The 21,635-nt window shown below is 45.6% G+C and overlaps 1 protein-coding gene across 5 annotated transcripts in view; it reads left to right on the forward strand.

Annotated features, from left to right (window-relative positions):
* The window catches only part of MYO16 (myosin XVI), a 637,262-nt gene that overhangs the window by 278,902 nt on the left and 336,725 nt on the right, over window positions 1-21,635 (forward strand). For all 5 annotated transcript variants that reach the window (XM_084616853.1, XM_084616854.1, XM_084616856.1 and 2 more), the window contains exon 8: window positions 21,544-21,619. In XM_084616853.1, coding sequence (XP_084472979.1) covers window positions 21,544-21,619 — 76 coding nt within the window. The remainder of the gene's footprint in view (window positions 1-21,543; window positions 21,620-21,635) is intronic.

A 21,635-nucleotide genomic window follows, 5' to 3' on the forward strand; every position in this document is an offset into this window, starting at 1 on the left:
ATTCAATTTCAGAGCTTCTGCAAACACATTCCAAGATATTTTTCACTGAATTGAACCCGAAGGAGTAGGAATTGTTCAGTATTTCAAACTGAATAGAGTATAGTTACTCAGAGAATATATATTTTCCTTGTCAAGAAGTTGGAATCTTTCATTTATGGTCAGGAAATCTAGAGAATATTTTATCCAGGTATAAATCACCCTTTTCCCTTAGGTCTTTTCTTTTCAGCAAACATGATGATCCTCAGATACAGTGTCAGCATTTCCCTTCAGATTATATTCTATTGGTTTCCTCCAAGCCAGAGAACCACTGTTGGGTTTCTGTGTTTTCTCTCTCTCTCTCTCTCTTTCCTTTTTACTATTTTTTCAGAAGATTTCAATACATCTTTCAAATGCTAATTGTAAACATATAATGCTAAGACAGGCAGAGGGGGTTTTTAACACAATACAAGTGACATTGAACCAGACATACACTTCTGTGCATTAAATTCAGACTATGTGCAGGCACAGTTTTTTAAGAAATAATTTAAGGCTTTCAACCAAATATGTTAATTTGTGTGACATTAAGCTAACAAACACACAGGCTGCATTATATATTGCTGTTTGACCATCACAGCACCTCAGTGATCAATATAAGTAAGCTGTCCTTGATATGCTTAATTAATAACTCTCACTTCAACATAGATATTAATTGCACACACACACAAAGTTAAAGAACATTATGAAATCAAAATTTCGGATATGTCAGAATTAAGATGGCCTGTGCTTAATCCAATCTCTTTGGACTATGTATTATGATTGTCTTTAATTACATGATCACATACTATTTTTCCCACAGGACACCCAGTTTCATTCAGAGCACAGAATAGATGGTGCTCACTTAATAAGTAGCTATTCAATATTTTGTTTTCTTCTTCCTGTTCAATGGGCAGCCCCATGTTTAATTTACTGCATGCTATTCAACCCTGCTCCAGTGACCCTTTTTTCCCCATGGGCTTTTCTATGGAGCTCACTACTATAGTATCTGAGTACTTCACAGACTTTAATGAATTTATTTTCACAAAATCCCGTGAGCTGAAGGGGTGGTGATATCCCCATTTTGCACATGGGGATCTGAAGCACAGAACAATTAAGGTCAAAATGTTCACTAATTTTGGGTGCCCACTTTGAGACACCTAGAACCTGAGTTTTCAGAGTACCTAGCATTGTATAGCACAATAGGTATTCAAGAACTCAAAGGAACTTGGAAGAAACTTGAAGCCAGAAGGAGAGGGATAGGGGGAAATGTTGGGTTTGACAGGGAGAATATATGGATTTGGACAGGGAGCAGGATTGAGGAATGGAAGGATTTGATACTTGGGAACATATGTAAATTAGGTAATGCATAGCCATTGAATATGCAAGCTAGGACATTTTATCATTTGCATAAAATCTGCAACTTTCTGAATTTACAGCTTTAACAAGTGTGTCCCAAAGGGGGAAGGAGGAAAAAAGACTGGGTGAGAGTAACACTGAAGCTTGGGAGCGTCATTAAGGGAACACTGTGAGGAATAAAGGCCTCAGCCAGTGCTAGTATCTTACCCTGCATCAGCAGCTGCAGAGGATGTGTATACACCAAAGCTGGGAGTGAGCCTCCCAGCCCAGGTAGACAAGACTCCTGCTAGCGGTGCTCAAGCTAGCATGCTAAAAGTAACAGTGTGGACATTGCTGCTGTGGCAGAGATGCAGGCTAGCCACCCGAGCTCAGATCCAGGAGGTTGAGTGGCCTTGAGAGCCTGAGCTGTCTACCCATGCTGGGTTGTTTGCTGCCATCAGCGGTGCAGACATACCCAGAGAGACTTAAGATCCTGTGTACTACTTAGGGTATGTCTACACTACGAAATTAGGTCGAATTTATAGAAGTCGTTTTTTTAGAAATCGTTTTTATATAGTTGATTGTGTGTGTCCCCACACAAAATGCTCTAAGTGCATTAAGTGCATTAACTCGGCGGAGTGTTTCCACAGTACCGAGGCTAGCGTCGACTTCCGGAGTGTTGTACTGTGGGTAGCTATCCCACAGTTCCCGCAGTCTCCGCTGCCCATTGGAATTCTGGGTTGAGATCCCAATGCCTGATGGGGCAAAAAACATTGTCGCGAGTGGTTCTGGGTACATGTCATCAGGTCCTCCCTCTGTGAAAGCAATGGCAGACAATCGTTTCATGCCTTTTTTCCTGAGTTACCTGTGCAGATGCCATACCACGGCAAGCATGGAGCCCGCTCAGCTCACTGTCACCGTATGTCTCCTGGGTGCTGGCAGACATGGTACTGCATTGCTACACAGCAGCAGCAACTCATTGCCTTGTGGCAGCAGATGGTGCAATAGGCCTGAAAACCATCCTCATCGTGTCCGAGGTGCTCCTGGTCGCCTTGGTAAGGTCGGTCAGGAGCGCCTGGGCAGACATGGGCGCAGGGACTCAATTAGGAGTGACTCGACCAGGTCATTCTCTTTAGTTCTGCAGGCAGTTCTATTGTACCGTCTTATGGTGAGCAGGCAGGAGATGAGGATGGCTAGCAGTCCTATTGCACTTCTTTTGCCGAGCAGCCAGGAGATGTGGATGGCTTGCAGTCCTACTGAACCGTATGCTGCCAGCCAAAGATGTAAAAGATAGATGGAGTGGATCAAAACAAGAAATACACCAGATTTGTTTTGTATTCATTTGCACCACCCTCCCTCCCTCCGTGAAATCAACGGCCAACAATCGTTTTGGTGAGGTCTGTCAGGGGCACTTTGAAAACTTTAATGGAGATTCAGTCCTGCCTGAACTAGCGGAGGGAGGGATAGCTTAGTGGGTTGAGCATTGGCTTGCTAAACCCAGGGTTTTGAGTTCAATCCTTGAGGGGGCCATTCTGTGTGACAGTTGTTTTTGTTTCTCCTTGATGTAAAGCCACCTCCTTTGTTTATTTTAATTCCCTGTAAGCCAACCCTGTAAGCCATGTCATCAGTCGTCCCTCCCTCCGTCAGACTGTGGGGGCTGCTGTGATGCAAGTAGCCAACGCAATCAAAGATCTGCTGATATCAAGGTAGTGACCCTGGAAAATGTGCAGGTCATAGTGGATGGCTTTGCTGCAATGGGATTCCCTAACTGTGGTGGGGCCATAGACGGAACCCATATCCCTATCTTGGCACCGGAGCACCAAGCCAGCGAGTACATAAACCGCAAGGGGTACTTTTCAATAGTGCTGCAAGCTCTGGTGGATCACAAGGGACGTTTCACCAACATCAACGTGGGATGGCCGGGAAAGGTACATGACGCTCGCATCTTCAGGAACTCTGGTCTGTTTCAAAAGCTGCAGGAAGGGACTTTATTCCCAGACCAGAAAATAACCGTTGGGGATGTTGAAATGCCTATATTTATCCTTGGGGACCCAGCCTACCCCTTAATGCCATGGCTCATGAAGCCGTACACAGGCAGCCTGGACAGTAGTCAGGAGCTGTTCAACTACAGGCAGAGCAAGTGCAGAATGGTGGTAGAATGTGCATTTGGACGTTTAAAAGCGCGCTGGTGAAGTTTACTGACTAGGTTAGACCTCAGCGAAACCAATATTCCCACTGTTATTACTGCTTGCTGTGCGCTCCACAATCTCTGTGAGAGTAAGGGGGAGATGTTTATGGCGGGGTGGGAGGTTGAGGCAAATCTCTTGGCCGCTGGTTACGAGCAGCCAGACACCAGGGCAGTTAGAAGAGCACAGGAGGGTGCGGTGCACATCAGAGAAGCTTTGAAAACCAGTTTCATGACTGGCCAGGCTACGGTGTGAAAGTTCTGTTTGTTTCTCCTTGATGAAACCCCCCGCCCCTTGGTTCACTCTACTTCCCTGTAAACTAACCACCCTCCCTCCCCACTTTGATCACCACTTGCAGAGGCAATAAAGTCATTGTTGCTTCACATTCATGCATTCTTTATTAATTCATCACACAAATAGGGGGATAACTACCAAAGTAGCCTGAGAGGGGTGGTGGAGGAGAAAAGCACTGGGAGGGGTGGGGAGGAGGGAAGGACAAGGCCACACAGCACTTTAAAAGTTTAAAACTTTAAATCTTATTGAATGCAAGCCTTCTGTTGCTTGGGCAATCCTCTGGGGCGGAGTGGCTGGGTGGCTGGAGGCCCTCTCACCACATTTTTGGGAGTCTGGGTGAGGAGGCTATGGAAGTTGGGGAGATGGGCGGTTGGTTATAGGGGCTGTAGCGGCGGTCTGTGCTCCAGCTGCCGTTCCTACAGCTCAACCATATGCTGCAGCATATTAGTTTGATCCTCCAGCAGCCTCAACATTGAATCCTGCCTCCTCTCATCGCGCTGCCGCCACCTTTCAGGTTCAGCCCTCTCTTCAGCCTGCCACTTACTCGCCTCAGCCCGCCACCTCTCTTCCCGGTCATTTTATGCTTTCCTGCACTCTGACATTGTCTGCCTCCACGCATTCATCTGTGCTCTGTCAGTGTGGGAGGACAGCATGAGCTCAGAGAACATTTCATCATGAGTGCGGTTTTTTTTGCCTTCTAATCTTCACTAGCCTCTGGGAAGGAGAAGATCCTGTGATCCTTGAAACACATGTAGCTGGTGGAGAAAAAAAAGGGACAGTGGTATTTAAAAAGACACATTTTATAGAACAATGGGTACACTCTTTCACGGTAAACCTTGCTTTTAACATTACATACATAGCATATGTGCTTTCGTTCCAAGGTCGCATTTTGCCTCCCCCTCCCCATGGTAAGCCCCTCTCCCCTTCCCACGGCTAACAGCGGGGAACATTTCTGTTCAGCCACAGGCGAACAGCCCAGCAGGAACGGGCACCTCTGAATGTCCCCTTAAGAAAAGCACTCTATTTCAACCAGGTGACCATGAATGATATCACTCTCCAGAGGATAACACAGAGCGATAAAGAACAGATGTTGTTTGAATGCCAGCAAACATACACTGCAATGCTTTGTTCTACAATGATTCCCGAGTACGTGCTTCTGGCCTGGTGTGGTAAAGTGTCCTACCATGGTGGACGGAATAAGGCTGCCCTCCCCAGAAACCTTTTGCAAAGGCTTTGGGAGTACATCCAGGAGAGCTGCGAATGCCAGGGCAAATTAATCATTAAACATGCTTGCTTTTAAACCATGTATAGTATTTTAAAAGGTACACTCATCAGAGGGCCCTTCTCCGCCTGGCGGGTCCGGCAGGCAGCCTTGGGTGGGTTTGGGGGGTACTGGCTCCAGGTCCAGGGTTCAGAACTGTCCAGAAACAATTCCTGGCTGTCGGGAAAACCGGTTTCTCTGCTTGCTTGCTGTGAGCTATCTACAACATCATCATCATCATCTTCCTTGTCCCCAGAACCTGCTTCTGTGTTGCCTCCATCTCCATTGAAGGAGTCAAACAACACGGCTGGGGTAGTGGTGGCTGAACCCCCTAAAATGGCATGCAGCTCATCATAGAAGCGGCATGTTTGGGGCTCTGACCTGGAGCAGCCATTTGCCTCTCTGGTTTTCTGGTAGGCTTGCCTCAGCTCCTTAAGTTTCACGCAGCACTGCTTCGTGTCCCTGTTATGGCCTCTGTCCTTCATGCCCTGGGAGATTTTGACAAAGGTTTTGGCATTTTGAAAACTGGAACGGAGTTCTGATAGCACGGATTCATCTCCCCATACAACGATCAGATCCCATACCTCCCGTTCGGTCCATGCTGGAGCTCTTTTGCGATTCTGGGACTCCATCATGGTCACCTCTGCTGATGAGCTCTGCACTCACCTACAGCTTGCCACGCTGGCCAAACAGGAAATTGAAATTCAAAAGTTTGCGGGCCTTTTCCTGTCTACCTGGCCAGTGCCTCTGAGTTGAGAGTGCTGTCCAGAGCGATCAGAATGAGCACTCTGGGATAGCTCCTGGAGGCCAATACCGTCTAATTGCGTCCACAGTACCCCAAATACGACCCGGCAAGGCCGATTTCAGCGCTAATCCCCTTGTCGGGGATGGAGTAAGGAAATCGATTTTAAGAGCCCTTTAAGTCGAAAAAAAGGGCTTTGTTGTGTGGACGGGTGCAGGGTTAAATTGATTTAATGCTGCTAAATTCGTCCTCAACTCATAGTGTAGACTAGGGCTTAGGGAGAAAATACCAGACCAGAGACCAGGAGAGGGGAGACACTTATCAGGACAGTTGAACCTGCTCTTCTCAGAAGTACTCCAGCTGAGAACAAAGAAACCAAAACATGATCTGATAACAGTTTAAAGCAGACTTCACATCCTCACCTGCAGTGGTTCCTGAGGAATTTCTTTCTATCACTGCTTCATGCATACTATCTGCTCTCCTGTTATTGGAGTCTCTTATCTGTGTCAACAGGCCTTACTGGCTACAAGCTGGACAATATTTGTGCACCATAACCTGAGGTTTATGTAACTGAGCTATGTAACCTAGCTAACCTTTAATGTGTGGTGGGCTTTATAATATTAGTCTGCTGCATTTCATTTGTTTATCTGGGCTTATTCTTTAACAGTCTGTTTTCAGTTTTTTACCCCTTGTTTCAGTAGTTGTAAGTAAAGCTGTTCAGGGTGGATGACCCACCTTCTGTGCTTTTCCTGCCCATATGTGCATGCTTTCTTGGCTCCTTGCATCATAAACATTGCTCCCATTAATGAGTCACTCTTGATTTTCTTGTAAAATTTCCTGGGAGGACAAATTTCTCCATTCACAGTTTGCAAACTGTTTTTCCAGGTGGAGGCTCTGCACTTGTTTTTATAGGGAGCTAGTGTGCAAAGATGTGGTAGAATGTATGTGTGTGTAGAGCTTCTATCCTTAACTACACACACTACAATCATCCAGTGAATGCAGGGCTTGGTTTTATGGGTAGCATTTGGATTCAGGCAAATTCAGGCTCTGGCTCAGCCTGCCGAGTGCTGGCCCCTCCTAAGGAAGGGACATAGGGAAGTGAAGGCAGCAGGGTCTGCCTGGGGGAGGAGCTTATGAGGGAGGGACATACAAAACTGTCAATTGGCAGTAGTTTCTCTGACTCCTCCTGTTCCTGTCTGTACATATTGCAGAGATAAGGTGGGTGAGCTAATATCTTTCATTGGACCAACTTCTCCTGGTGAGAGAAACGAGCTTTTTAGCTTACAGAGAGCTCATCTTTTATCTATTACAAGCAGCTCAAACAAGAGCCAGTGTGACACATGCCTGCTTGGTGTGGTGCTCTGTCCCCCTCTAGTGGCACCTAGACCATCTAGGATTGACGAGTCTGCTACAGCCTTGGCTAACACTAAGCTTCAGAGGTTACACCTGCTTATTCTAGTCAGGCATCTCCCCACGCTGTACTCAGGACAACAGAATTCCTGGTTGCCTTCCTTGAAGATAGACCCAAGAGTTGAGCTGGCTGGAGTATGGCAATTTTGTTTTGCAGCAACTTGGGAGTTTTGAAATTTGTTTTCATTTCACATTGGAAAAACCCAGAACTTTTTGAGAGGGTGTCTCACTGTCTGTCCAGATGTTTTAGGGCCCTGGCCTCTTCTTCCTAATTCAGAATGATCTGGGATGAAAACCTCTCCTCTGCATCAGGTACAGCAGGGAGCTGAACCTGGGTCTCCCTTGAGCTTGCGGAAGACGGCACCCCTCTCACGGATCCGGAGGAGATGTGTGGGAGGGCCCGTGACTTCTACACAAGCCTTTTCTCCCCGGATCCGACCGATCCAGGCACTTGCGGGGTGCTCTGGGAGGAACTCCCCACAGTCAGCGTGGGCGACCGAGACTGGCTAGAGCTGCCTCTCACCCTGGCCGAGTTCTCGGAAGCCCTCCGTTGCATGCCCACCAATAAATCTCTGGGCATGGACGGGCTGACCGTGGAGTTTTACCGCGCGTTCTGGGACATTCTCGGCCCAGACCTAGTCACTGTCTGGGCTGAGTCCTTGCAGAGCGGGGTCCTTCCTCTGTCGTGCAGGCGAGCGGTGCTCGCCTTGTTGCCGAAGAAGGGGGACCTCCGCGATTTACGAAACTGGCGTCCCGTCTCACTCCTTAGGACGGATTACAAAATCGTAGCGAAAGCAATCTCGCTGCAGCTAGGGTCCGTGATGGCGGACGTGATCCACCCAGACCAGACCTATACTGTCCCGGGTCGCAGCATTTTTGACAACCTATTTCTAGTCCGAGACCTTTTGGAACTCAGGCGGAGAGATGGTCTGTTGTTCGCCCTCCTGTCTCTTGATCAGGAGAAGGCGTTCGATAGAGTAGACCATGGGTACCTCCTGAGCACTCTGCAGGCGTTTGGATTCGGACCTCAGTTTGTGAGTTTTCTCCGGGTGCGTATGCCTCCGCGGAGTGTTTGGTTAGGCTCAACTGGACCCTGACCGAACCGGTCAGCTTCGGGCGAGGAGTGCAGCAGGGGTGCCCCCTCTCGGGCCAGCTGTACGCTCTGGCGATCGAGCCTTTCCTCTGTCTCCTCCGCAGGAGAATGACAGGGTTGGTGCTGCAGGAGCCGGAGCTGCGGCTGGTCCTGTAGGCGTACGCCAATGACGTACTCCTCGTGGTCCAGGACCCAGGTGACTTGGCGCGAGTGGAGGCATGCCAGGCCATCTATTCAGCAGCCTCCTCCGCCCGAGTCAACTGGGTCAAAAGCTCTGGCTTGGTGGTGGGGGACTGGCGGCAGGTAAGCTCCCTCCCACCCGCGCTTCAGACCATCCAGTGGAGTGCGGGTCCACTGTTCTATCTCGGCATTTACCTTTCCACCACGCACCCTTCCCTGCCGGAGAACTGGCAAAATTTAGAGGGCGGGGTGATAGAGCGGATCCGGAAATGGACAAGGCTACTCCGATGTCTCTCCCTCTGTGGGAGAGCACTGGTGCTTAACCAACTAGTCCTGTCCACGCTCTGGTACCGGCTCAACACCCTGGCCCCGGCCCCGGGTTTCCTGACCCACCTGCGGAGATTGATTCTAGAGTTCTTTTGGTCAGGAATGCACTGGGCCCCTGTTGGACTTCTTCATTTACCCCGAAGGAAGGAGGGCAGGGCCTGAAGTGTCTGTACACTCAGGTCTGCGTTTTCCGCCTCCAGGCCCTGCAGAGGCTCCTTTATAGTGCAGGTAGTTTGAAGTGGAGCATATTGGCGCACGCCTTCCTGCGCTGCTTCCAAGGGCTCCGATACGACTGGCAGCTCTTTTATCTTTGTCCGAGAGGTTTTCCGCGAGACCTCTCCGGGCTGCCGGTCTTCTACCAGGACCTCCTCCGGACCTGGAAACTGTTTCTTACGACCAGGTCCATGGCGGCCACCATGGGAGCAGATCTCCTCACAGAGCCCCTGCTACACAATCCCCAACTCCGTGTGCAGGTGGCGGAGTCCCGTTCAGTGTGCCAGAGGTTGGTCCTGGCGGAAGTCACGAGGGTCGGAGACCTCCTGGACTACGACCGAAGAGACTGGCTGGATCCCCTGATGCTCGCTTGGTGCATGGGGCTCTCCAGCCCTCGTACCCCCCGGCGCGTACTTCAGGAGGTGAAGGCCACCTTGACCCCCGCTGCTCGGGCTTATGTCAACCGAGCCTTGCGCGAGGGCGCACCCCGCCCATCCTCTTCCCCAGGCCTGCCGGACCTTTCCATTGGGCCCCTACCCTGCCGATCCCAACAAACCCCTCACCCTTTCACTGCAAGCCAGCTGCATCAACTGCAGCCAGTCAGTTTTCAAATCGCACCATGGAATTATTTATACACACTCATGCTTCACACCCTTCACACCCACACCCTGGTGTCCCGCCCCGATACAAAGTGGCGGGACCTCCTGCCACCCTGGGAGGGTGAGCAACCTCGGTGGGCCAGCCTGTATTCCACCTTGGTCCCGAGGCCCATCGAGGACATCAGTTGGCGGCTCCTTCACGGAGCTGTGAGCACGGGCGTGTTTCTGACACGGTTTACCCCCATCCCGGATACTTGCCCTTTTTGTAATGTGAGGGAAACCCTGGCACACGTATATTTAGAGTGTGCCAGATTGCAGCCCCTTTTCCGGCTCCTCACAAATATTCTATTGCGCTTTTGGCTTCATTTCTCCCCTCACCTTTTTATCTATACACTCCCCATCCATGGCCCCACAAAATCATGAGACCTCCTGGTTAACCTCCTCCTAGCCTTGGCTAAAACAGCCATTTATAAAATCAGAGAGTGGAGGTTGGCCCATGAAGCGTCCTGCGATTGTAGGGCCTTTTTCCGATCCTCAGTACATTCACGTATCCGGGCGGAGTTCCTCTGGGCGGCGTCCACCGACTCCCTTGACGCCTTCGAGGAGCGGTGGGCGCTGTCTGGGGTTCTCTGCTCGGCGACCCCATCCAGTTCCCTCCGTCTGACCCTTTGATTGAGGGGAAGAGCGAGAGACGCCAGCCCCAGCCGTTGCCGCTGTGGATACCATCATGACTGTCATCTAGGAGGGGTCCTATAATACATGGGTGTCTACCCCCCCCACCCCTATACCACCCACCCCGCAGCCGTGCCCATCTTGCCGGGCACTCTCAGGAGAGGGATAATCGGTGACACTGGGCGCGGCACTAGGTAACTCGAGGGGGTGGAAGACCACGAGTGTCAAGGAAGCCCCCCCGCTCTAGGCCACCAGGTAACTCAGGAGGGTGGAAGACCATGAGTGTCGAGGAAGCCCCCCCTCTCTGGGCCAGGCTAGCCTGAACACTTCTCCCTCCTGAAAGCTGCTGTGTTATGCCTTCTGTTTGCGTTGTTTTGTTGCATAGTTTGTTTTGTTTCCTTTGGTAATTCTTTGTAAGTGTTACAAATAAACTTCTTTTCTGTTTCAAAAAAAACCCCTTCCCTGTTACCTTACTCAGGGAAAAGGGACCTACTTAGCCTGGGGCTAATATATCTGCCTTCTGTTACTCTCCTATAGCCATCTGGCCCGACCCTGTCACAATATATAGTTGGGCTCTGAAAAGGAATTTAAGGAAATTAACTTCACATTTAGAAGAAGCACCTTAGTAATTATAGCATTGCCAGGTCACTCCCTAATTAAATTAATTTAGGCTGTGGCAATGGGAAGTGGTTACTTTCTTCCACTGATCTCTTCATCAAACCAAGACATGCCTGGTACCATAGTATTGAAAGCATCAATAGAAAATATAGTTTGTTGTCTCTTCAAGGAAAAGTTAATTTAGATATGATTCACTATTATTCTATTTCAAATAACACTGATCATCTATTTATCACACATATCACTACGTTGGTTGTTGCTGTTCCTTTTTAAATGTCAGTCTGAAGACTGGATGTCTCTTGGGATGCTTGCCTTGGACAATAAAAATTGACTAGCCATTTTCATTTTGAGGATTCAAGAGCATAAGAATTGTTTATCCAGTTTCAACCAGTAGTCCACCTCATTCTGTGTCCTGTCTCTCAGGGCTTGTCTACACTTAAAACTCTAAAGCAGCACATTTATAGTACTTCAGTGTAGACATTACCTGCACCAACAGGAGGGGTTCTCCCATTGGTGTAGTTAATCCACCTCCCGAGAGGCAGTAGGTTGACGGAAGAGTTTGTCAATCATCTTAGTGCTCTCACATGGGAATTTAGGTTGGCTTAACACCCCTGAGTGACATAGTTATGCCGACCTAATTTTCTAGTGTCGACCAGGCCTAAGAAAAGCTAGAGCCAGATGCATCAAAGGAAAGGTGCCAGAAACCCTGTACTGGATAATTATGGAATAACCAACTCATAGGAGCTTTTTTTAGTCCCAACAATTTGGTGGTTGGTTTATCATTATGTAAACATGTATTCAATACTGGAACCGTGAAGTAGTATTTGGATTGCAAGTACTATAGGGAAATATTTATTTCTAATTACCAATAAAAATTAAATATATCTTTTAATGTATTAGATTTTCTAAATGTTTCCCAGCCTTTACGTACAATTCAGGCCTGAACTATTGTAAACGACAGTAGGCATTTGATACCTCTATTTGGACTTAGAGGAACCTTGGAATGAAACTGTTCATAAGCATTATACTGGCTTTTCAATATTATTTCTATAATAGATTTGTCTTCTAAGTTAAATATAACAATACTGCTGTACTGACAGGATTTAAAATCACAGATAAGAATGATGTTTTTTTAGGTACATTCATATAAAATGCCTATAGTTATTCTCAGATCTTGTCAGATATTTTATAATTGGTTTTTTGGTTTTTTTTTTGTACACTATGCAACTGATTAAAACATCGTTTGTTTTAGACTTTTGCTATGCTGTGCTTATTCCTGCCTCATCCTGAGAAGCTGATTATTTCCTTTATCACTCCTGGATTAAATTCTTTTAATGCATTACTTACTGATTTGTGAAGCAGGCTAATTACTAAACTGTACAAGACTCTGCTGCCTAGGTATTTTTTCATGCAGGTGAAGCACAAGTATATTTCAGTGTCATCACTGCATGAATCACGTTTAGCATACAGAATGTATTTAGAGATGTTGTTGTTATCCTGTGAGGCTTTTCACCACCAAAGATATAAATATATTTCAAGTAATTGTTTCAAGTAGAGCCAATGAGATTGATTACTGTGTCCTCGTACAATAGAATGTAATATTATGTGCCACTTTGGGCTGGCTACAAACACAATTTATATCACTGTCTCTGCTGAGCTGGTCTGATTGCTGGTGTATGTCACTGAGTTGAGTTAAAGGATAAAAATGGGGTGTAGTGGATTTCAAAACTTTTTCAAGTAATATAAAACAATATATATATATATATATATATATATATATTTTAATTGAGTGGAAGAATGGTTTTAAAGTTAGGACCCACAAAATCTGGGTTTAATCACAGTGCTGCCATAAACTTCCCGTATGACCTTGGGCAAGTTATTTGAACTCTGTGCCACAATTCTTCATCTTTAAAATAAGGATAATAGTACTTTATTACTCCCGCATTTTGTCTGATTGGTCTACTTAGAGTAGACTGTAAACTCATTGGGAATATATAGGTATTCAGTGCTTCGGCCCGAATTGAGGCCCCAGTTTCATTTGGGAAGTTAGATGCTATTGTAATATGAATACTAATAACAGACCTCTTCTTAATCATTCTGTATATAACTTATCTATGCTGTGGTTTATTTAATATTATACAGACATGAAATGGACTGCAGCAGTCCTGTAATATGTCAAAAATGTTTATGTGGGAGTTTAGCCAGCAAAGGATATCAGAACAGACCTAACCGTTACTTAAAAAAATATTTTTGGGACCAGCAGTGTTTCCAAAGTGTTCTAAGGGCTTGTCTGTATGGAGGATTAGTGTGCACTAAATTGAGGTATAATCCTACAGTGTACTAACCTGCTGTGCATGCAGGGTATGTCTACACAGGGTTAAAAAAAACCTTGGGCTGGCCTGGGTCAGCTCACTTGAGTTTTCAGGGGTTGGGCTTGGGGGCTGAAAAATTGCTTTGAAGACATTTGGGCTCAGGCTGGAGCCTGAGGGTGGAGGGTCCTAGAGCTAATTCACCATGTGGATCCTGTTACCGCACGCTACAAGTTCTGTAGTGAGCTTTTACTTACTGCTGTTTCAGACTAAGCATAGTACCTGAAAGCATAGTATATGAAGGGTTTGTCAACACTACCACTCTTGTCAGTATAACTTACGTCACTCAGGGGTGTGAGAAAAACACACCCCTGAGTGACATAAGTGACACTGACAGAAGCCTGGTGTGTACAGCACTATGTCTGTGGGAGAGCTTCTCCTAACAACATAGCTACCGCCACTCATGGAGCTGGTTTTATGTTGATGTTTATCTCTCCCGTCGGCATAGAGCAGCTATACGAGACATCTTATGGTGGCACAGCTGCATCAGTACAGCTCTGCCACTGTAAGCTCGCTAGTCTAGATGTGCTCTAAGCCACACTCAGTGACTATAGCAGTATCCAGATAGTGAGTTACTGCACAGCAAGCTGGTTTTGCTGGAGATTTACAACTTAGATTGCCGGCATAGTAGTTCAATAAATAGACGAGCCCCAAATATTTATATTCAGTAATTTAGAAAAAAAATATCCACTCAGATCTACAACATGGATCTAGACTCAGATATTCTGATTTCCCTCAATATACATACCATTGTACATCGATATAATTGGTAGTATCTTTCATGCATGTAGTGAGAGCTGATTATTAAAAGAATAAATCTGACCTTTAACATTTATAATATTTAACAAAGCAATGGTTAAAGACTGTGGAGGCTGAAAACTGATTTTATTTAGGGGCTTGCATATAGAGAGAAATTTACCTACCAATATCAAGGCTCTCAGCAGAGCAGAAAACCCATTGTTCCACTGTACCCTGCAGAGCAATGGGTGACTTTGTGCACAGTCTATGTATTAGAAGTGAGATTTGTGTTAGCTGTGTGTTAACTAACATGAAATGGGGGATTGAGGGTGGACCAGGGGAAAGGTTCAGAGGTGTGGCCACTGGATCCACATTGACATTCAGATTCAGTAGCCAAATGGCCACAAAGGGATGCACAAGGATTGTGGCACTTGTTTCTGTCCAGGGACTGGAGTGGTGGTTGTGAAGGGGGTCATAGGACTACCCAGTGTTCTGACTGCTGATTGAGGGATGCATTTTGTTTCCCTTACACCCAAGTGTAAGGTAGGTGCATGTGTGTGGGTTTCACTTATGCAAGATTGCAATTATTCAGTAAGAGAAGAATGTATATTAGCAAGTTTCAAATTTGGTGTGTTCTGGACAAATGAAAAACTGACTGAATTTGCCAACAAAAGCAAATGAAACAACCCTGCTACCTCACCCCAGGAAGTATGGGCTGGAGGGGAGAGCTAATTCCCTTGAGGAACTTCGTACTTTTTATAAGTGTACATTTAAAAATAATTTCTATAATAATATTTATTAGCACACAACCATTCCTTATGAAGATATTCTTTTCACGTATAGTATTTGGCACAACCACATTAGGAAAAACAAGGGTTAAAATTATTTGATTTGCTAAGGATAGATCCACAGTTATCTGTCTTTTTGTCTGTAGGATCTCTAATGTATCATTAGATATTACAATTCATGTTACGTTAATTATCTCTACTTTAGTCATAGTCTCTATAGAATTGACATCTGCAGAAGGAGGCATTTTCTGAAGACTGTGTGTTTCCTAGGACTGGTATACTGTAGCTATTGTAGAAATCCATTCCTTTGTGGACGCAGCACTATTCTATGCAGAGATATGCCAGCTGGATTTTAACCTCCTCCTTCTAAAGCATGTAAACGGAATTAGTTTCAAACCAAAGCAGCCAGGCATTCACTATCCAGGAGCAGGAGTTATAAAGTAATTGAAATTAGCAGTGACCTGCATCGCTTAGTCTTAGTGATGTGCATCAAGGGTTTCCAGCTGGAATTATTTAAACAGCAAGAAGCACTGACATTACAGCATGGCCCAAGACCAAAATTTAGTCTAACCCCAGAAGCTGCCGATTCTTCCTGAACTGAAATAGAATAAAATAAATGTTTTTTAGTACTGCCGCTACTTCTTTCTAGAATCACTGTTAAAGAGATTATGCAATCACGGCTGATTTAGTCTGCTCAGTGACTAAGCATGGTAGATGTCATTTGTAACGGAAAAACACACAAAGATTTGTTAGGGGTTCTAACTGGTGAGCAGGGCTAATTGGATTTGGCATTCACTCTTACAGTTGTTGTCCCTGCTGCTACTACCAGAAAGGAAAACCAGAATTAGAAAGGGGAGGAGCCTGAAGTAGTTTTAGAAAGAAATTATTTTAGCAGTATTCCATAAACAATATTTGCCTGCTTTGTATGAATAGACACTATATTTTATTTTTGCATTTATCAAGTAATTTCCCATTTTTCTATTTTTTTACTAACTTGTTTGTGTCTTCCTAATATTTGTATTATTTCTTTTGGAACAATTTCCCTGCCACTAGCCTTTTTTACCATCATACTGTTCCTTCCATGACAAATTGTGTCTATGCTACTAGTCTTCTACTGGCATCCCATCCAGGTCTCATTTTTCTTTAGATCTCTTCTTAGTTTGATCTAAAGCAGGGATTCTCAAACTGGGGGTCGTGACCCCTCAGGTGGTCACAAGATGGTTACATGGGGGTCACAAGCTATTAGCTCAGTGGGGATGACATTTCCCAGCCTTCATTAAATTAAATTATTCCCCCCATTTTTAATGTATGGGGGGTCACACTCAGAGACTTGCTGTGTGAAAGGGGTCACTAATACAAAAAGTTTGAAAACCACTGGTCTAAAGAATCTTTTCTTTTCTGTCTGATCTATCTTTGTTCATTTAGTCCTCAACTGTCTGGTTGTGTTTATGTTGTAAGCATTGTGCCTTTTACCATATATTCCAAGCTGCCCAGAGAACCTCTCTTTTTTTTCAGCTGTGTATCCATGTGCTCTATAAATTCCCCACCCCTTCTTAGTGCCATTTCTTACTTTTTTCTTTCTAATCATTCCATTTATCAGACTAGATAATGTACAAGCAGTGTTTGCTGTACAAATATCTCAAGAGGCTACAATACAGTATAATGGCAGGAACTTCAAAAAAACATTTGTTTGCAGCACTCTTGCAAGATGAGTGGAAAAATTATTATGTTGAGAGTACAATATTGGGTCAAGATAATTTTTACTATTATTATCAAAGGGGCTGATAAACATAAGACAAATATCCCAATTTCTTTTAGCTATAAAGAACAGTTTCCCCTTTGTACTGGTTAGGATTCAATTCCCTAGTTTGGCAGTGACAGTACAGAGTCAGGATTTGTCTGCACAGGGAGTTTAATGTGAAGCTTTTTGATGTGCATCTGATAACTCACAGAAAAGACCGGTAGCATACACATGGGATGCCTGTTCCACTTTCAGTTTGCATCGTGTGAACACATGGCGGTGGTTTATGTGAACTGAGGGAGTAGAGTTCTCAAAGGTTTTCCCATGGTCCTTTGGTTCACGGCTAAGCAGTGTGCATCATGGGATTGTTTTCCCTGTGAATTGTGGGATGCAAAGCAGAAGCCATGTGGGTTCAGGCTTTTTTCAAGTTTCCGTCTCTGCCCCATGCTTTCTTTCTGGGAGGGCTAGCACTATTTTTGAAATGCTGCCAGCATGGACCAGAAATGCACTGCAGCGTTATGGTGGCAAGCATGAATAAACAAAGGCTGCTTGGGCTGTATTACAACATTCAGATCTGGACACATTCAGCATAGGCCTTGCCTGCTGCACCACTCAGCAGATGGGGCAGGTGCAGAATAGTCAATGGCAGCATCCCCGGCTTCTCCAGCAGCAGGAGAATGCTGTGAAGCTGTTGCACCAGGACGAGGATACCGCTCTGTTGGAACAAGAGGACCGGTTCCTGGATCAGCAAACCCATGTGGAATGGCAGGAGAGGATAATTCTGCAGAAAACCAGCAGTGGCAAGAGAATGTAAGGCTGGGGAGGGATACCTTTTTTGAGATCTGTACAGAGCTGCCCCTAGACCGTCAGCAACAGCATACCAACATGCAGTGTCCCATACCTATAGAGAAGCAGGTTGCCATTGGCTGTAGCCAACCGGTTCAGCACGAGCAGATCAACCATGGGGGCCATTCTTACGCAGGTCCGTTGTGTCATCAATATGGTACTGTCTCACCATGTTATAAAGCTGGATAATTAATGCTCAGGGGATTATTGATGGCTTTGCCTACATGGGAGTACCAAAGTGTATGGAGGCAGTTGATGGAACCCACATACCTATCATTTTTCCCTGCCAGGGTGAAGAATTTATAAACAGGAAGTGGTGTTTCTCCCTGGTACTCAAAGGATTGGTTGACCACCCCAGCAGGTTTATAGACAAAAATGCAGTTAAATAGAACTGAGTTCCGAAAGTCCATCCTCAGATGGACCCTTCTAGATCACCTGCATTTTTGCCTATAACCCTGCTGGGGTGGTCTGGAAGGATCCAGCTGAGGATCTTTCGGAACTCAGTTCTATATAAATTAATGGAGAAAGGACTGTTTTCCCCCAGGACCACTATGGACATTAAGGATATGGAGTTTGGTCTGGTTATTCTGGGTACCCCCGCTTATTCTCTGATGTTCCGATTAATGAAGCTGTACCAGGCCACTGGGACAGAAGAAAGGAACATTTTAACCATTTCCAGTGTAGTTGCCTCATGGTTATCGATTGTGCATTTGGCTGTTTGAAAGGCAGGTATCAAGGCTTACGGAATGTTTGAAAGCAGCAGAAAAAAAACCATCCCGACCATTATAGCTGCATGCAGTGTTGTGCACAGTATTTGTGAGACCAAGGAGGAAAGCCTTTAACAATGCGGGAGAGGCTGAGGCTGAAGCCATTCAAGCAGCCAGCAAGGCAGAGAATGCTAACCCCTGGGGGAATATTGTCAGGGATGCCTATGGTTCGTATTTTGAGTCTTATGCTTGAACATGTGTAGCTACATCCTGTTACTAATCTGTGGAGGCAGGGGAGGAGTTGGCATAGACTGTGAGCAATGTAGTATTGCTTATGGATGGTGGAAGCAGGATGTTGCCTATATACTTTTGTAAAACCATATGAATTATTTTAGCTTTATTTAAAGGATTTTAGGTGTTACATGCAGTGATGAGTCATAATGGACCAAAATGGATTTTAAATGTTTTTATTAGAAAACAACAATAACAAAACAAAACAAAAATGAATTGAACTGATAGATGCATAACAATGCCTTTCTTTTAAAAAAAAATCGTTTACAAAAAAATCTACTGACTAATCAACAAAAGGCAAACCTTTGAAGAAAACAACCGTGCAAACCAAAGGGAAAGTGCAACAGTGCAAACAGTGCAAAAAATAAGGTTGTGTGGTGTAGGCTTAAAATTACAGGTGCATATAAATCTTCCCTCTGCCTCATCTTGTAGAGGGGATTCTGGGCAGCAATTCAAAAATTTCAGGTGTTTTATAAGACTCAAATGATCTGGACTTCCAGGAACCAGTGTTCTTCATGGGCTAATGTTGGAGCTGAGTGCCGTATGGCCTTTGGAACAAGTGCTGTGTGGTACAGTGGGGAGGAATTGCTGCTGGTCCTATTGGCCAGTGTTGGCCAGGAGGCTGAAGGACATGGCCGGGTCCTGTCTCAGAGACTACTGGACCTGCTGGCCTAGCAGGAACATGTTTTATAGTAGAGCATCCTGGCTCAGGATAGTGTCCATGAGTTGGTTCTGCATCCCCATCTTTTTTTATGCTTTCCTTGGCCACTGCCACACTGTCCTTGGCCACTGCCATGATCTCCTGGGACAGCTGTATTTCTTTTCTCCCTCAGAGTCATCATGTACCGCTTCCACCTCTAAGCCAGTGTGCTCTTTTTCTAGGACTCTGCCATGAGTTCTCCAAAGATCTCATCCTGTCTTTCTTTTTTAATCCCCTCAGGCTGGCCAGGCTCTGAACAGTAGATAGAACCCTTGTCCTTGTGACTGTGGGAATATGGAAGAAAAAAAAACAGTTGCTTGTTGTTCACATTTTGGAGAGGCCATGATAGAATATTTTTTAGTATGCATATGTGACTATACCTCCCTAAGGTTCTTCCCAGTCTTGGGGAACCTCAGGGATAGTAAGAACTCTGAGTGTGAGTTGGCATGGGGTGCCTTGGAATTTCTGTCTGCTCTATGTGGTATTTGCCACGGTGTGTTAATAGCTTAGAGGAGTGGGGTGGGTTGGAATTATGCTCCTGTTTTGGTTTGGAACTTCTGTTTGTTCATTTGAGGCATTTTATGGTGTCAGAGGAGGTGAGGGCACTATGGGGGGACATTGGGGTTGAACTGGACAGTTACCCCCTCTGTATGTCCTTTACGCTGTCCTGACTCTCGATGACTTTAGGGTGAGGCAGGTGACTAGGAATGATCTTATTCAAAACGGCAGAGGGCAGACCAGTGAGACACACTCTGATGTTATTGAGCAGAAGTACTGTAGGAGTGGAAGGGGCTTTCAAGCTATATTGCGGTGGGTATGGATGTGCAGCTATTCCTTATAATGTGCGAACCAAGATCAAACAATTCCTCAGTCTTACGTTCTGCTTTATTTCTCCTGTAGAGATGCAGAGAATGCAGAAAAAAATAAATAAGGTCCTGCAATGATTGCCAGCTAGAACATGTGTTAGAGGGCATTTCAACCTCAGCAGGGAACAGTACTGTTTGTAACTGGTATCTTTTCTGAACATGCAACGTCAATGTCTACCTCATGTAAACTATGAAAACTAGCCAAATGTCTTTTCCTCTAACCACTGTTTTTTCCCCATTATTTAAATGTGCTGCTGGGAGTGGGGTAGGGTAGAGGCTGCACTTGTGCCATATGCCAGCCTCCATTGTGGGCTGGTGAATGGACTAGGACATGGGGTTTGTTCATTGGGCAGGGCAGACAAGGAAAGAGGAAAGGAAAATAGGCAGATGGGCAAGGGCTCTCCATGCCACTGAAAACTGTTGATAGTTGTGTCATTAGCATGAAACAGAGGCGAATTGACTGGACAGAGCAGCCGTCATTTTAGAAACATGTATTGGTAGGCTGGGCAGCATTGGATGGAGAGAGGCAGGTGAGAGCTGGAAACTCAGAAGGTCATCTAAAATGGCTGTGGCCATGGGGCACCTGGCATAGAAGGTAGAAAAGCAATATAGCATAGTAATAATAAATTGTAAAACGATGTATTTACATGGCAAAGTTTCCTACAGGAGAATCTGCCTCTTTGATACTGGCCTGAGTTTCTGGCTGGGTTCAGGCTCAGCTGATGCAGGATAGGAATCAGGATGCATTGCAGCAAGGTATAACAGCAGCTGGCTTTCCAGCTGGCCCAGCATCAGGGTTCTGGATCCCAAAAGGATCCTAGCTCTCAGGGGACTGCTCCTTTCCGGCATCTTCCTGCTCATCCTTTGGTGAGAGTTGCCAGTCTTCCCTGACATGAGGGAGAGTGCAGCCAGCAGGCTCCACATGCTGTCTTGGACGAGTTGTGCTATAATTGTGTAGGATCCAGTCCAGCTCATCATGAAATGGACAGGTCACATGGTGCCAAATTGCCTCCTTTTGTCCCTCATTTAATGTATTTATTCCTGAGCTCCTTGCTTTTTATCTGGCACTGGTCAATATCCTGGCTGGTGCCTCTCTCAAACATCTGCCTGGCAATGTCCACAAAAAGGGCTTTATTCCAGTGACTGGCCACAAGAGCTTCCCCAGTTTCGTCTGTTTTAACAGCCTTGTGTTGACAAGCCCATTGTTAAATGTGTGGAATGTTTGGGATCCGGGCCATGGCAGGTGGGAGATGTTAATGTGTCGTTGCTGATAGGGATTACCGCTGCATGTGGAGAGTGTATGTATGCCTGGGATACACTGAAATTTGGAGAAGAAATCCTAGGTTTGTGTAAGAAGTGTACATTGTGTGCACCTCTTAGTTTAGAAATATATACAATGGTTGTAGGGTTGGTTGGGGCAGGTGGACCATATCACTCTACGGCTTCGCATGGTATGGAAGTACTGACTAAAGAGGCCTTTTAAATTGAATTGTAACTGTGATATTCACATCATACTTTTGTTACTTCAAAAATATTTTTTGTCCTTTTCTAGACAAACCTTGTGAAACTGCTGTTGATGCATCAGGCAAACCCCAGTGTTCTCAACTGCAACGATGAAAAACCCTCAGGTGGGTGATGATCCAT

The sequence above is a fragment of the Lepidochelys olivacea genome (assembly GCF_965140295.1).
Source record: "Lepidochelys olivacea isolate rLepOli2 genome assembly, chromosome: 1".
Classification (NCBI taxonomy): Eukaryota; Metazoa; Chordata; order Testudines; family Cheloniidae; genus Lepidochelys; species Lepidochelys olivacea.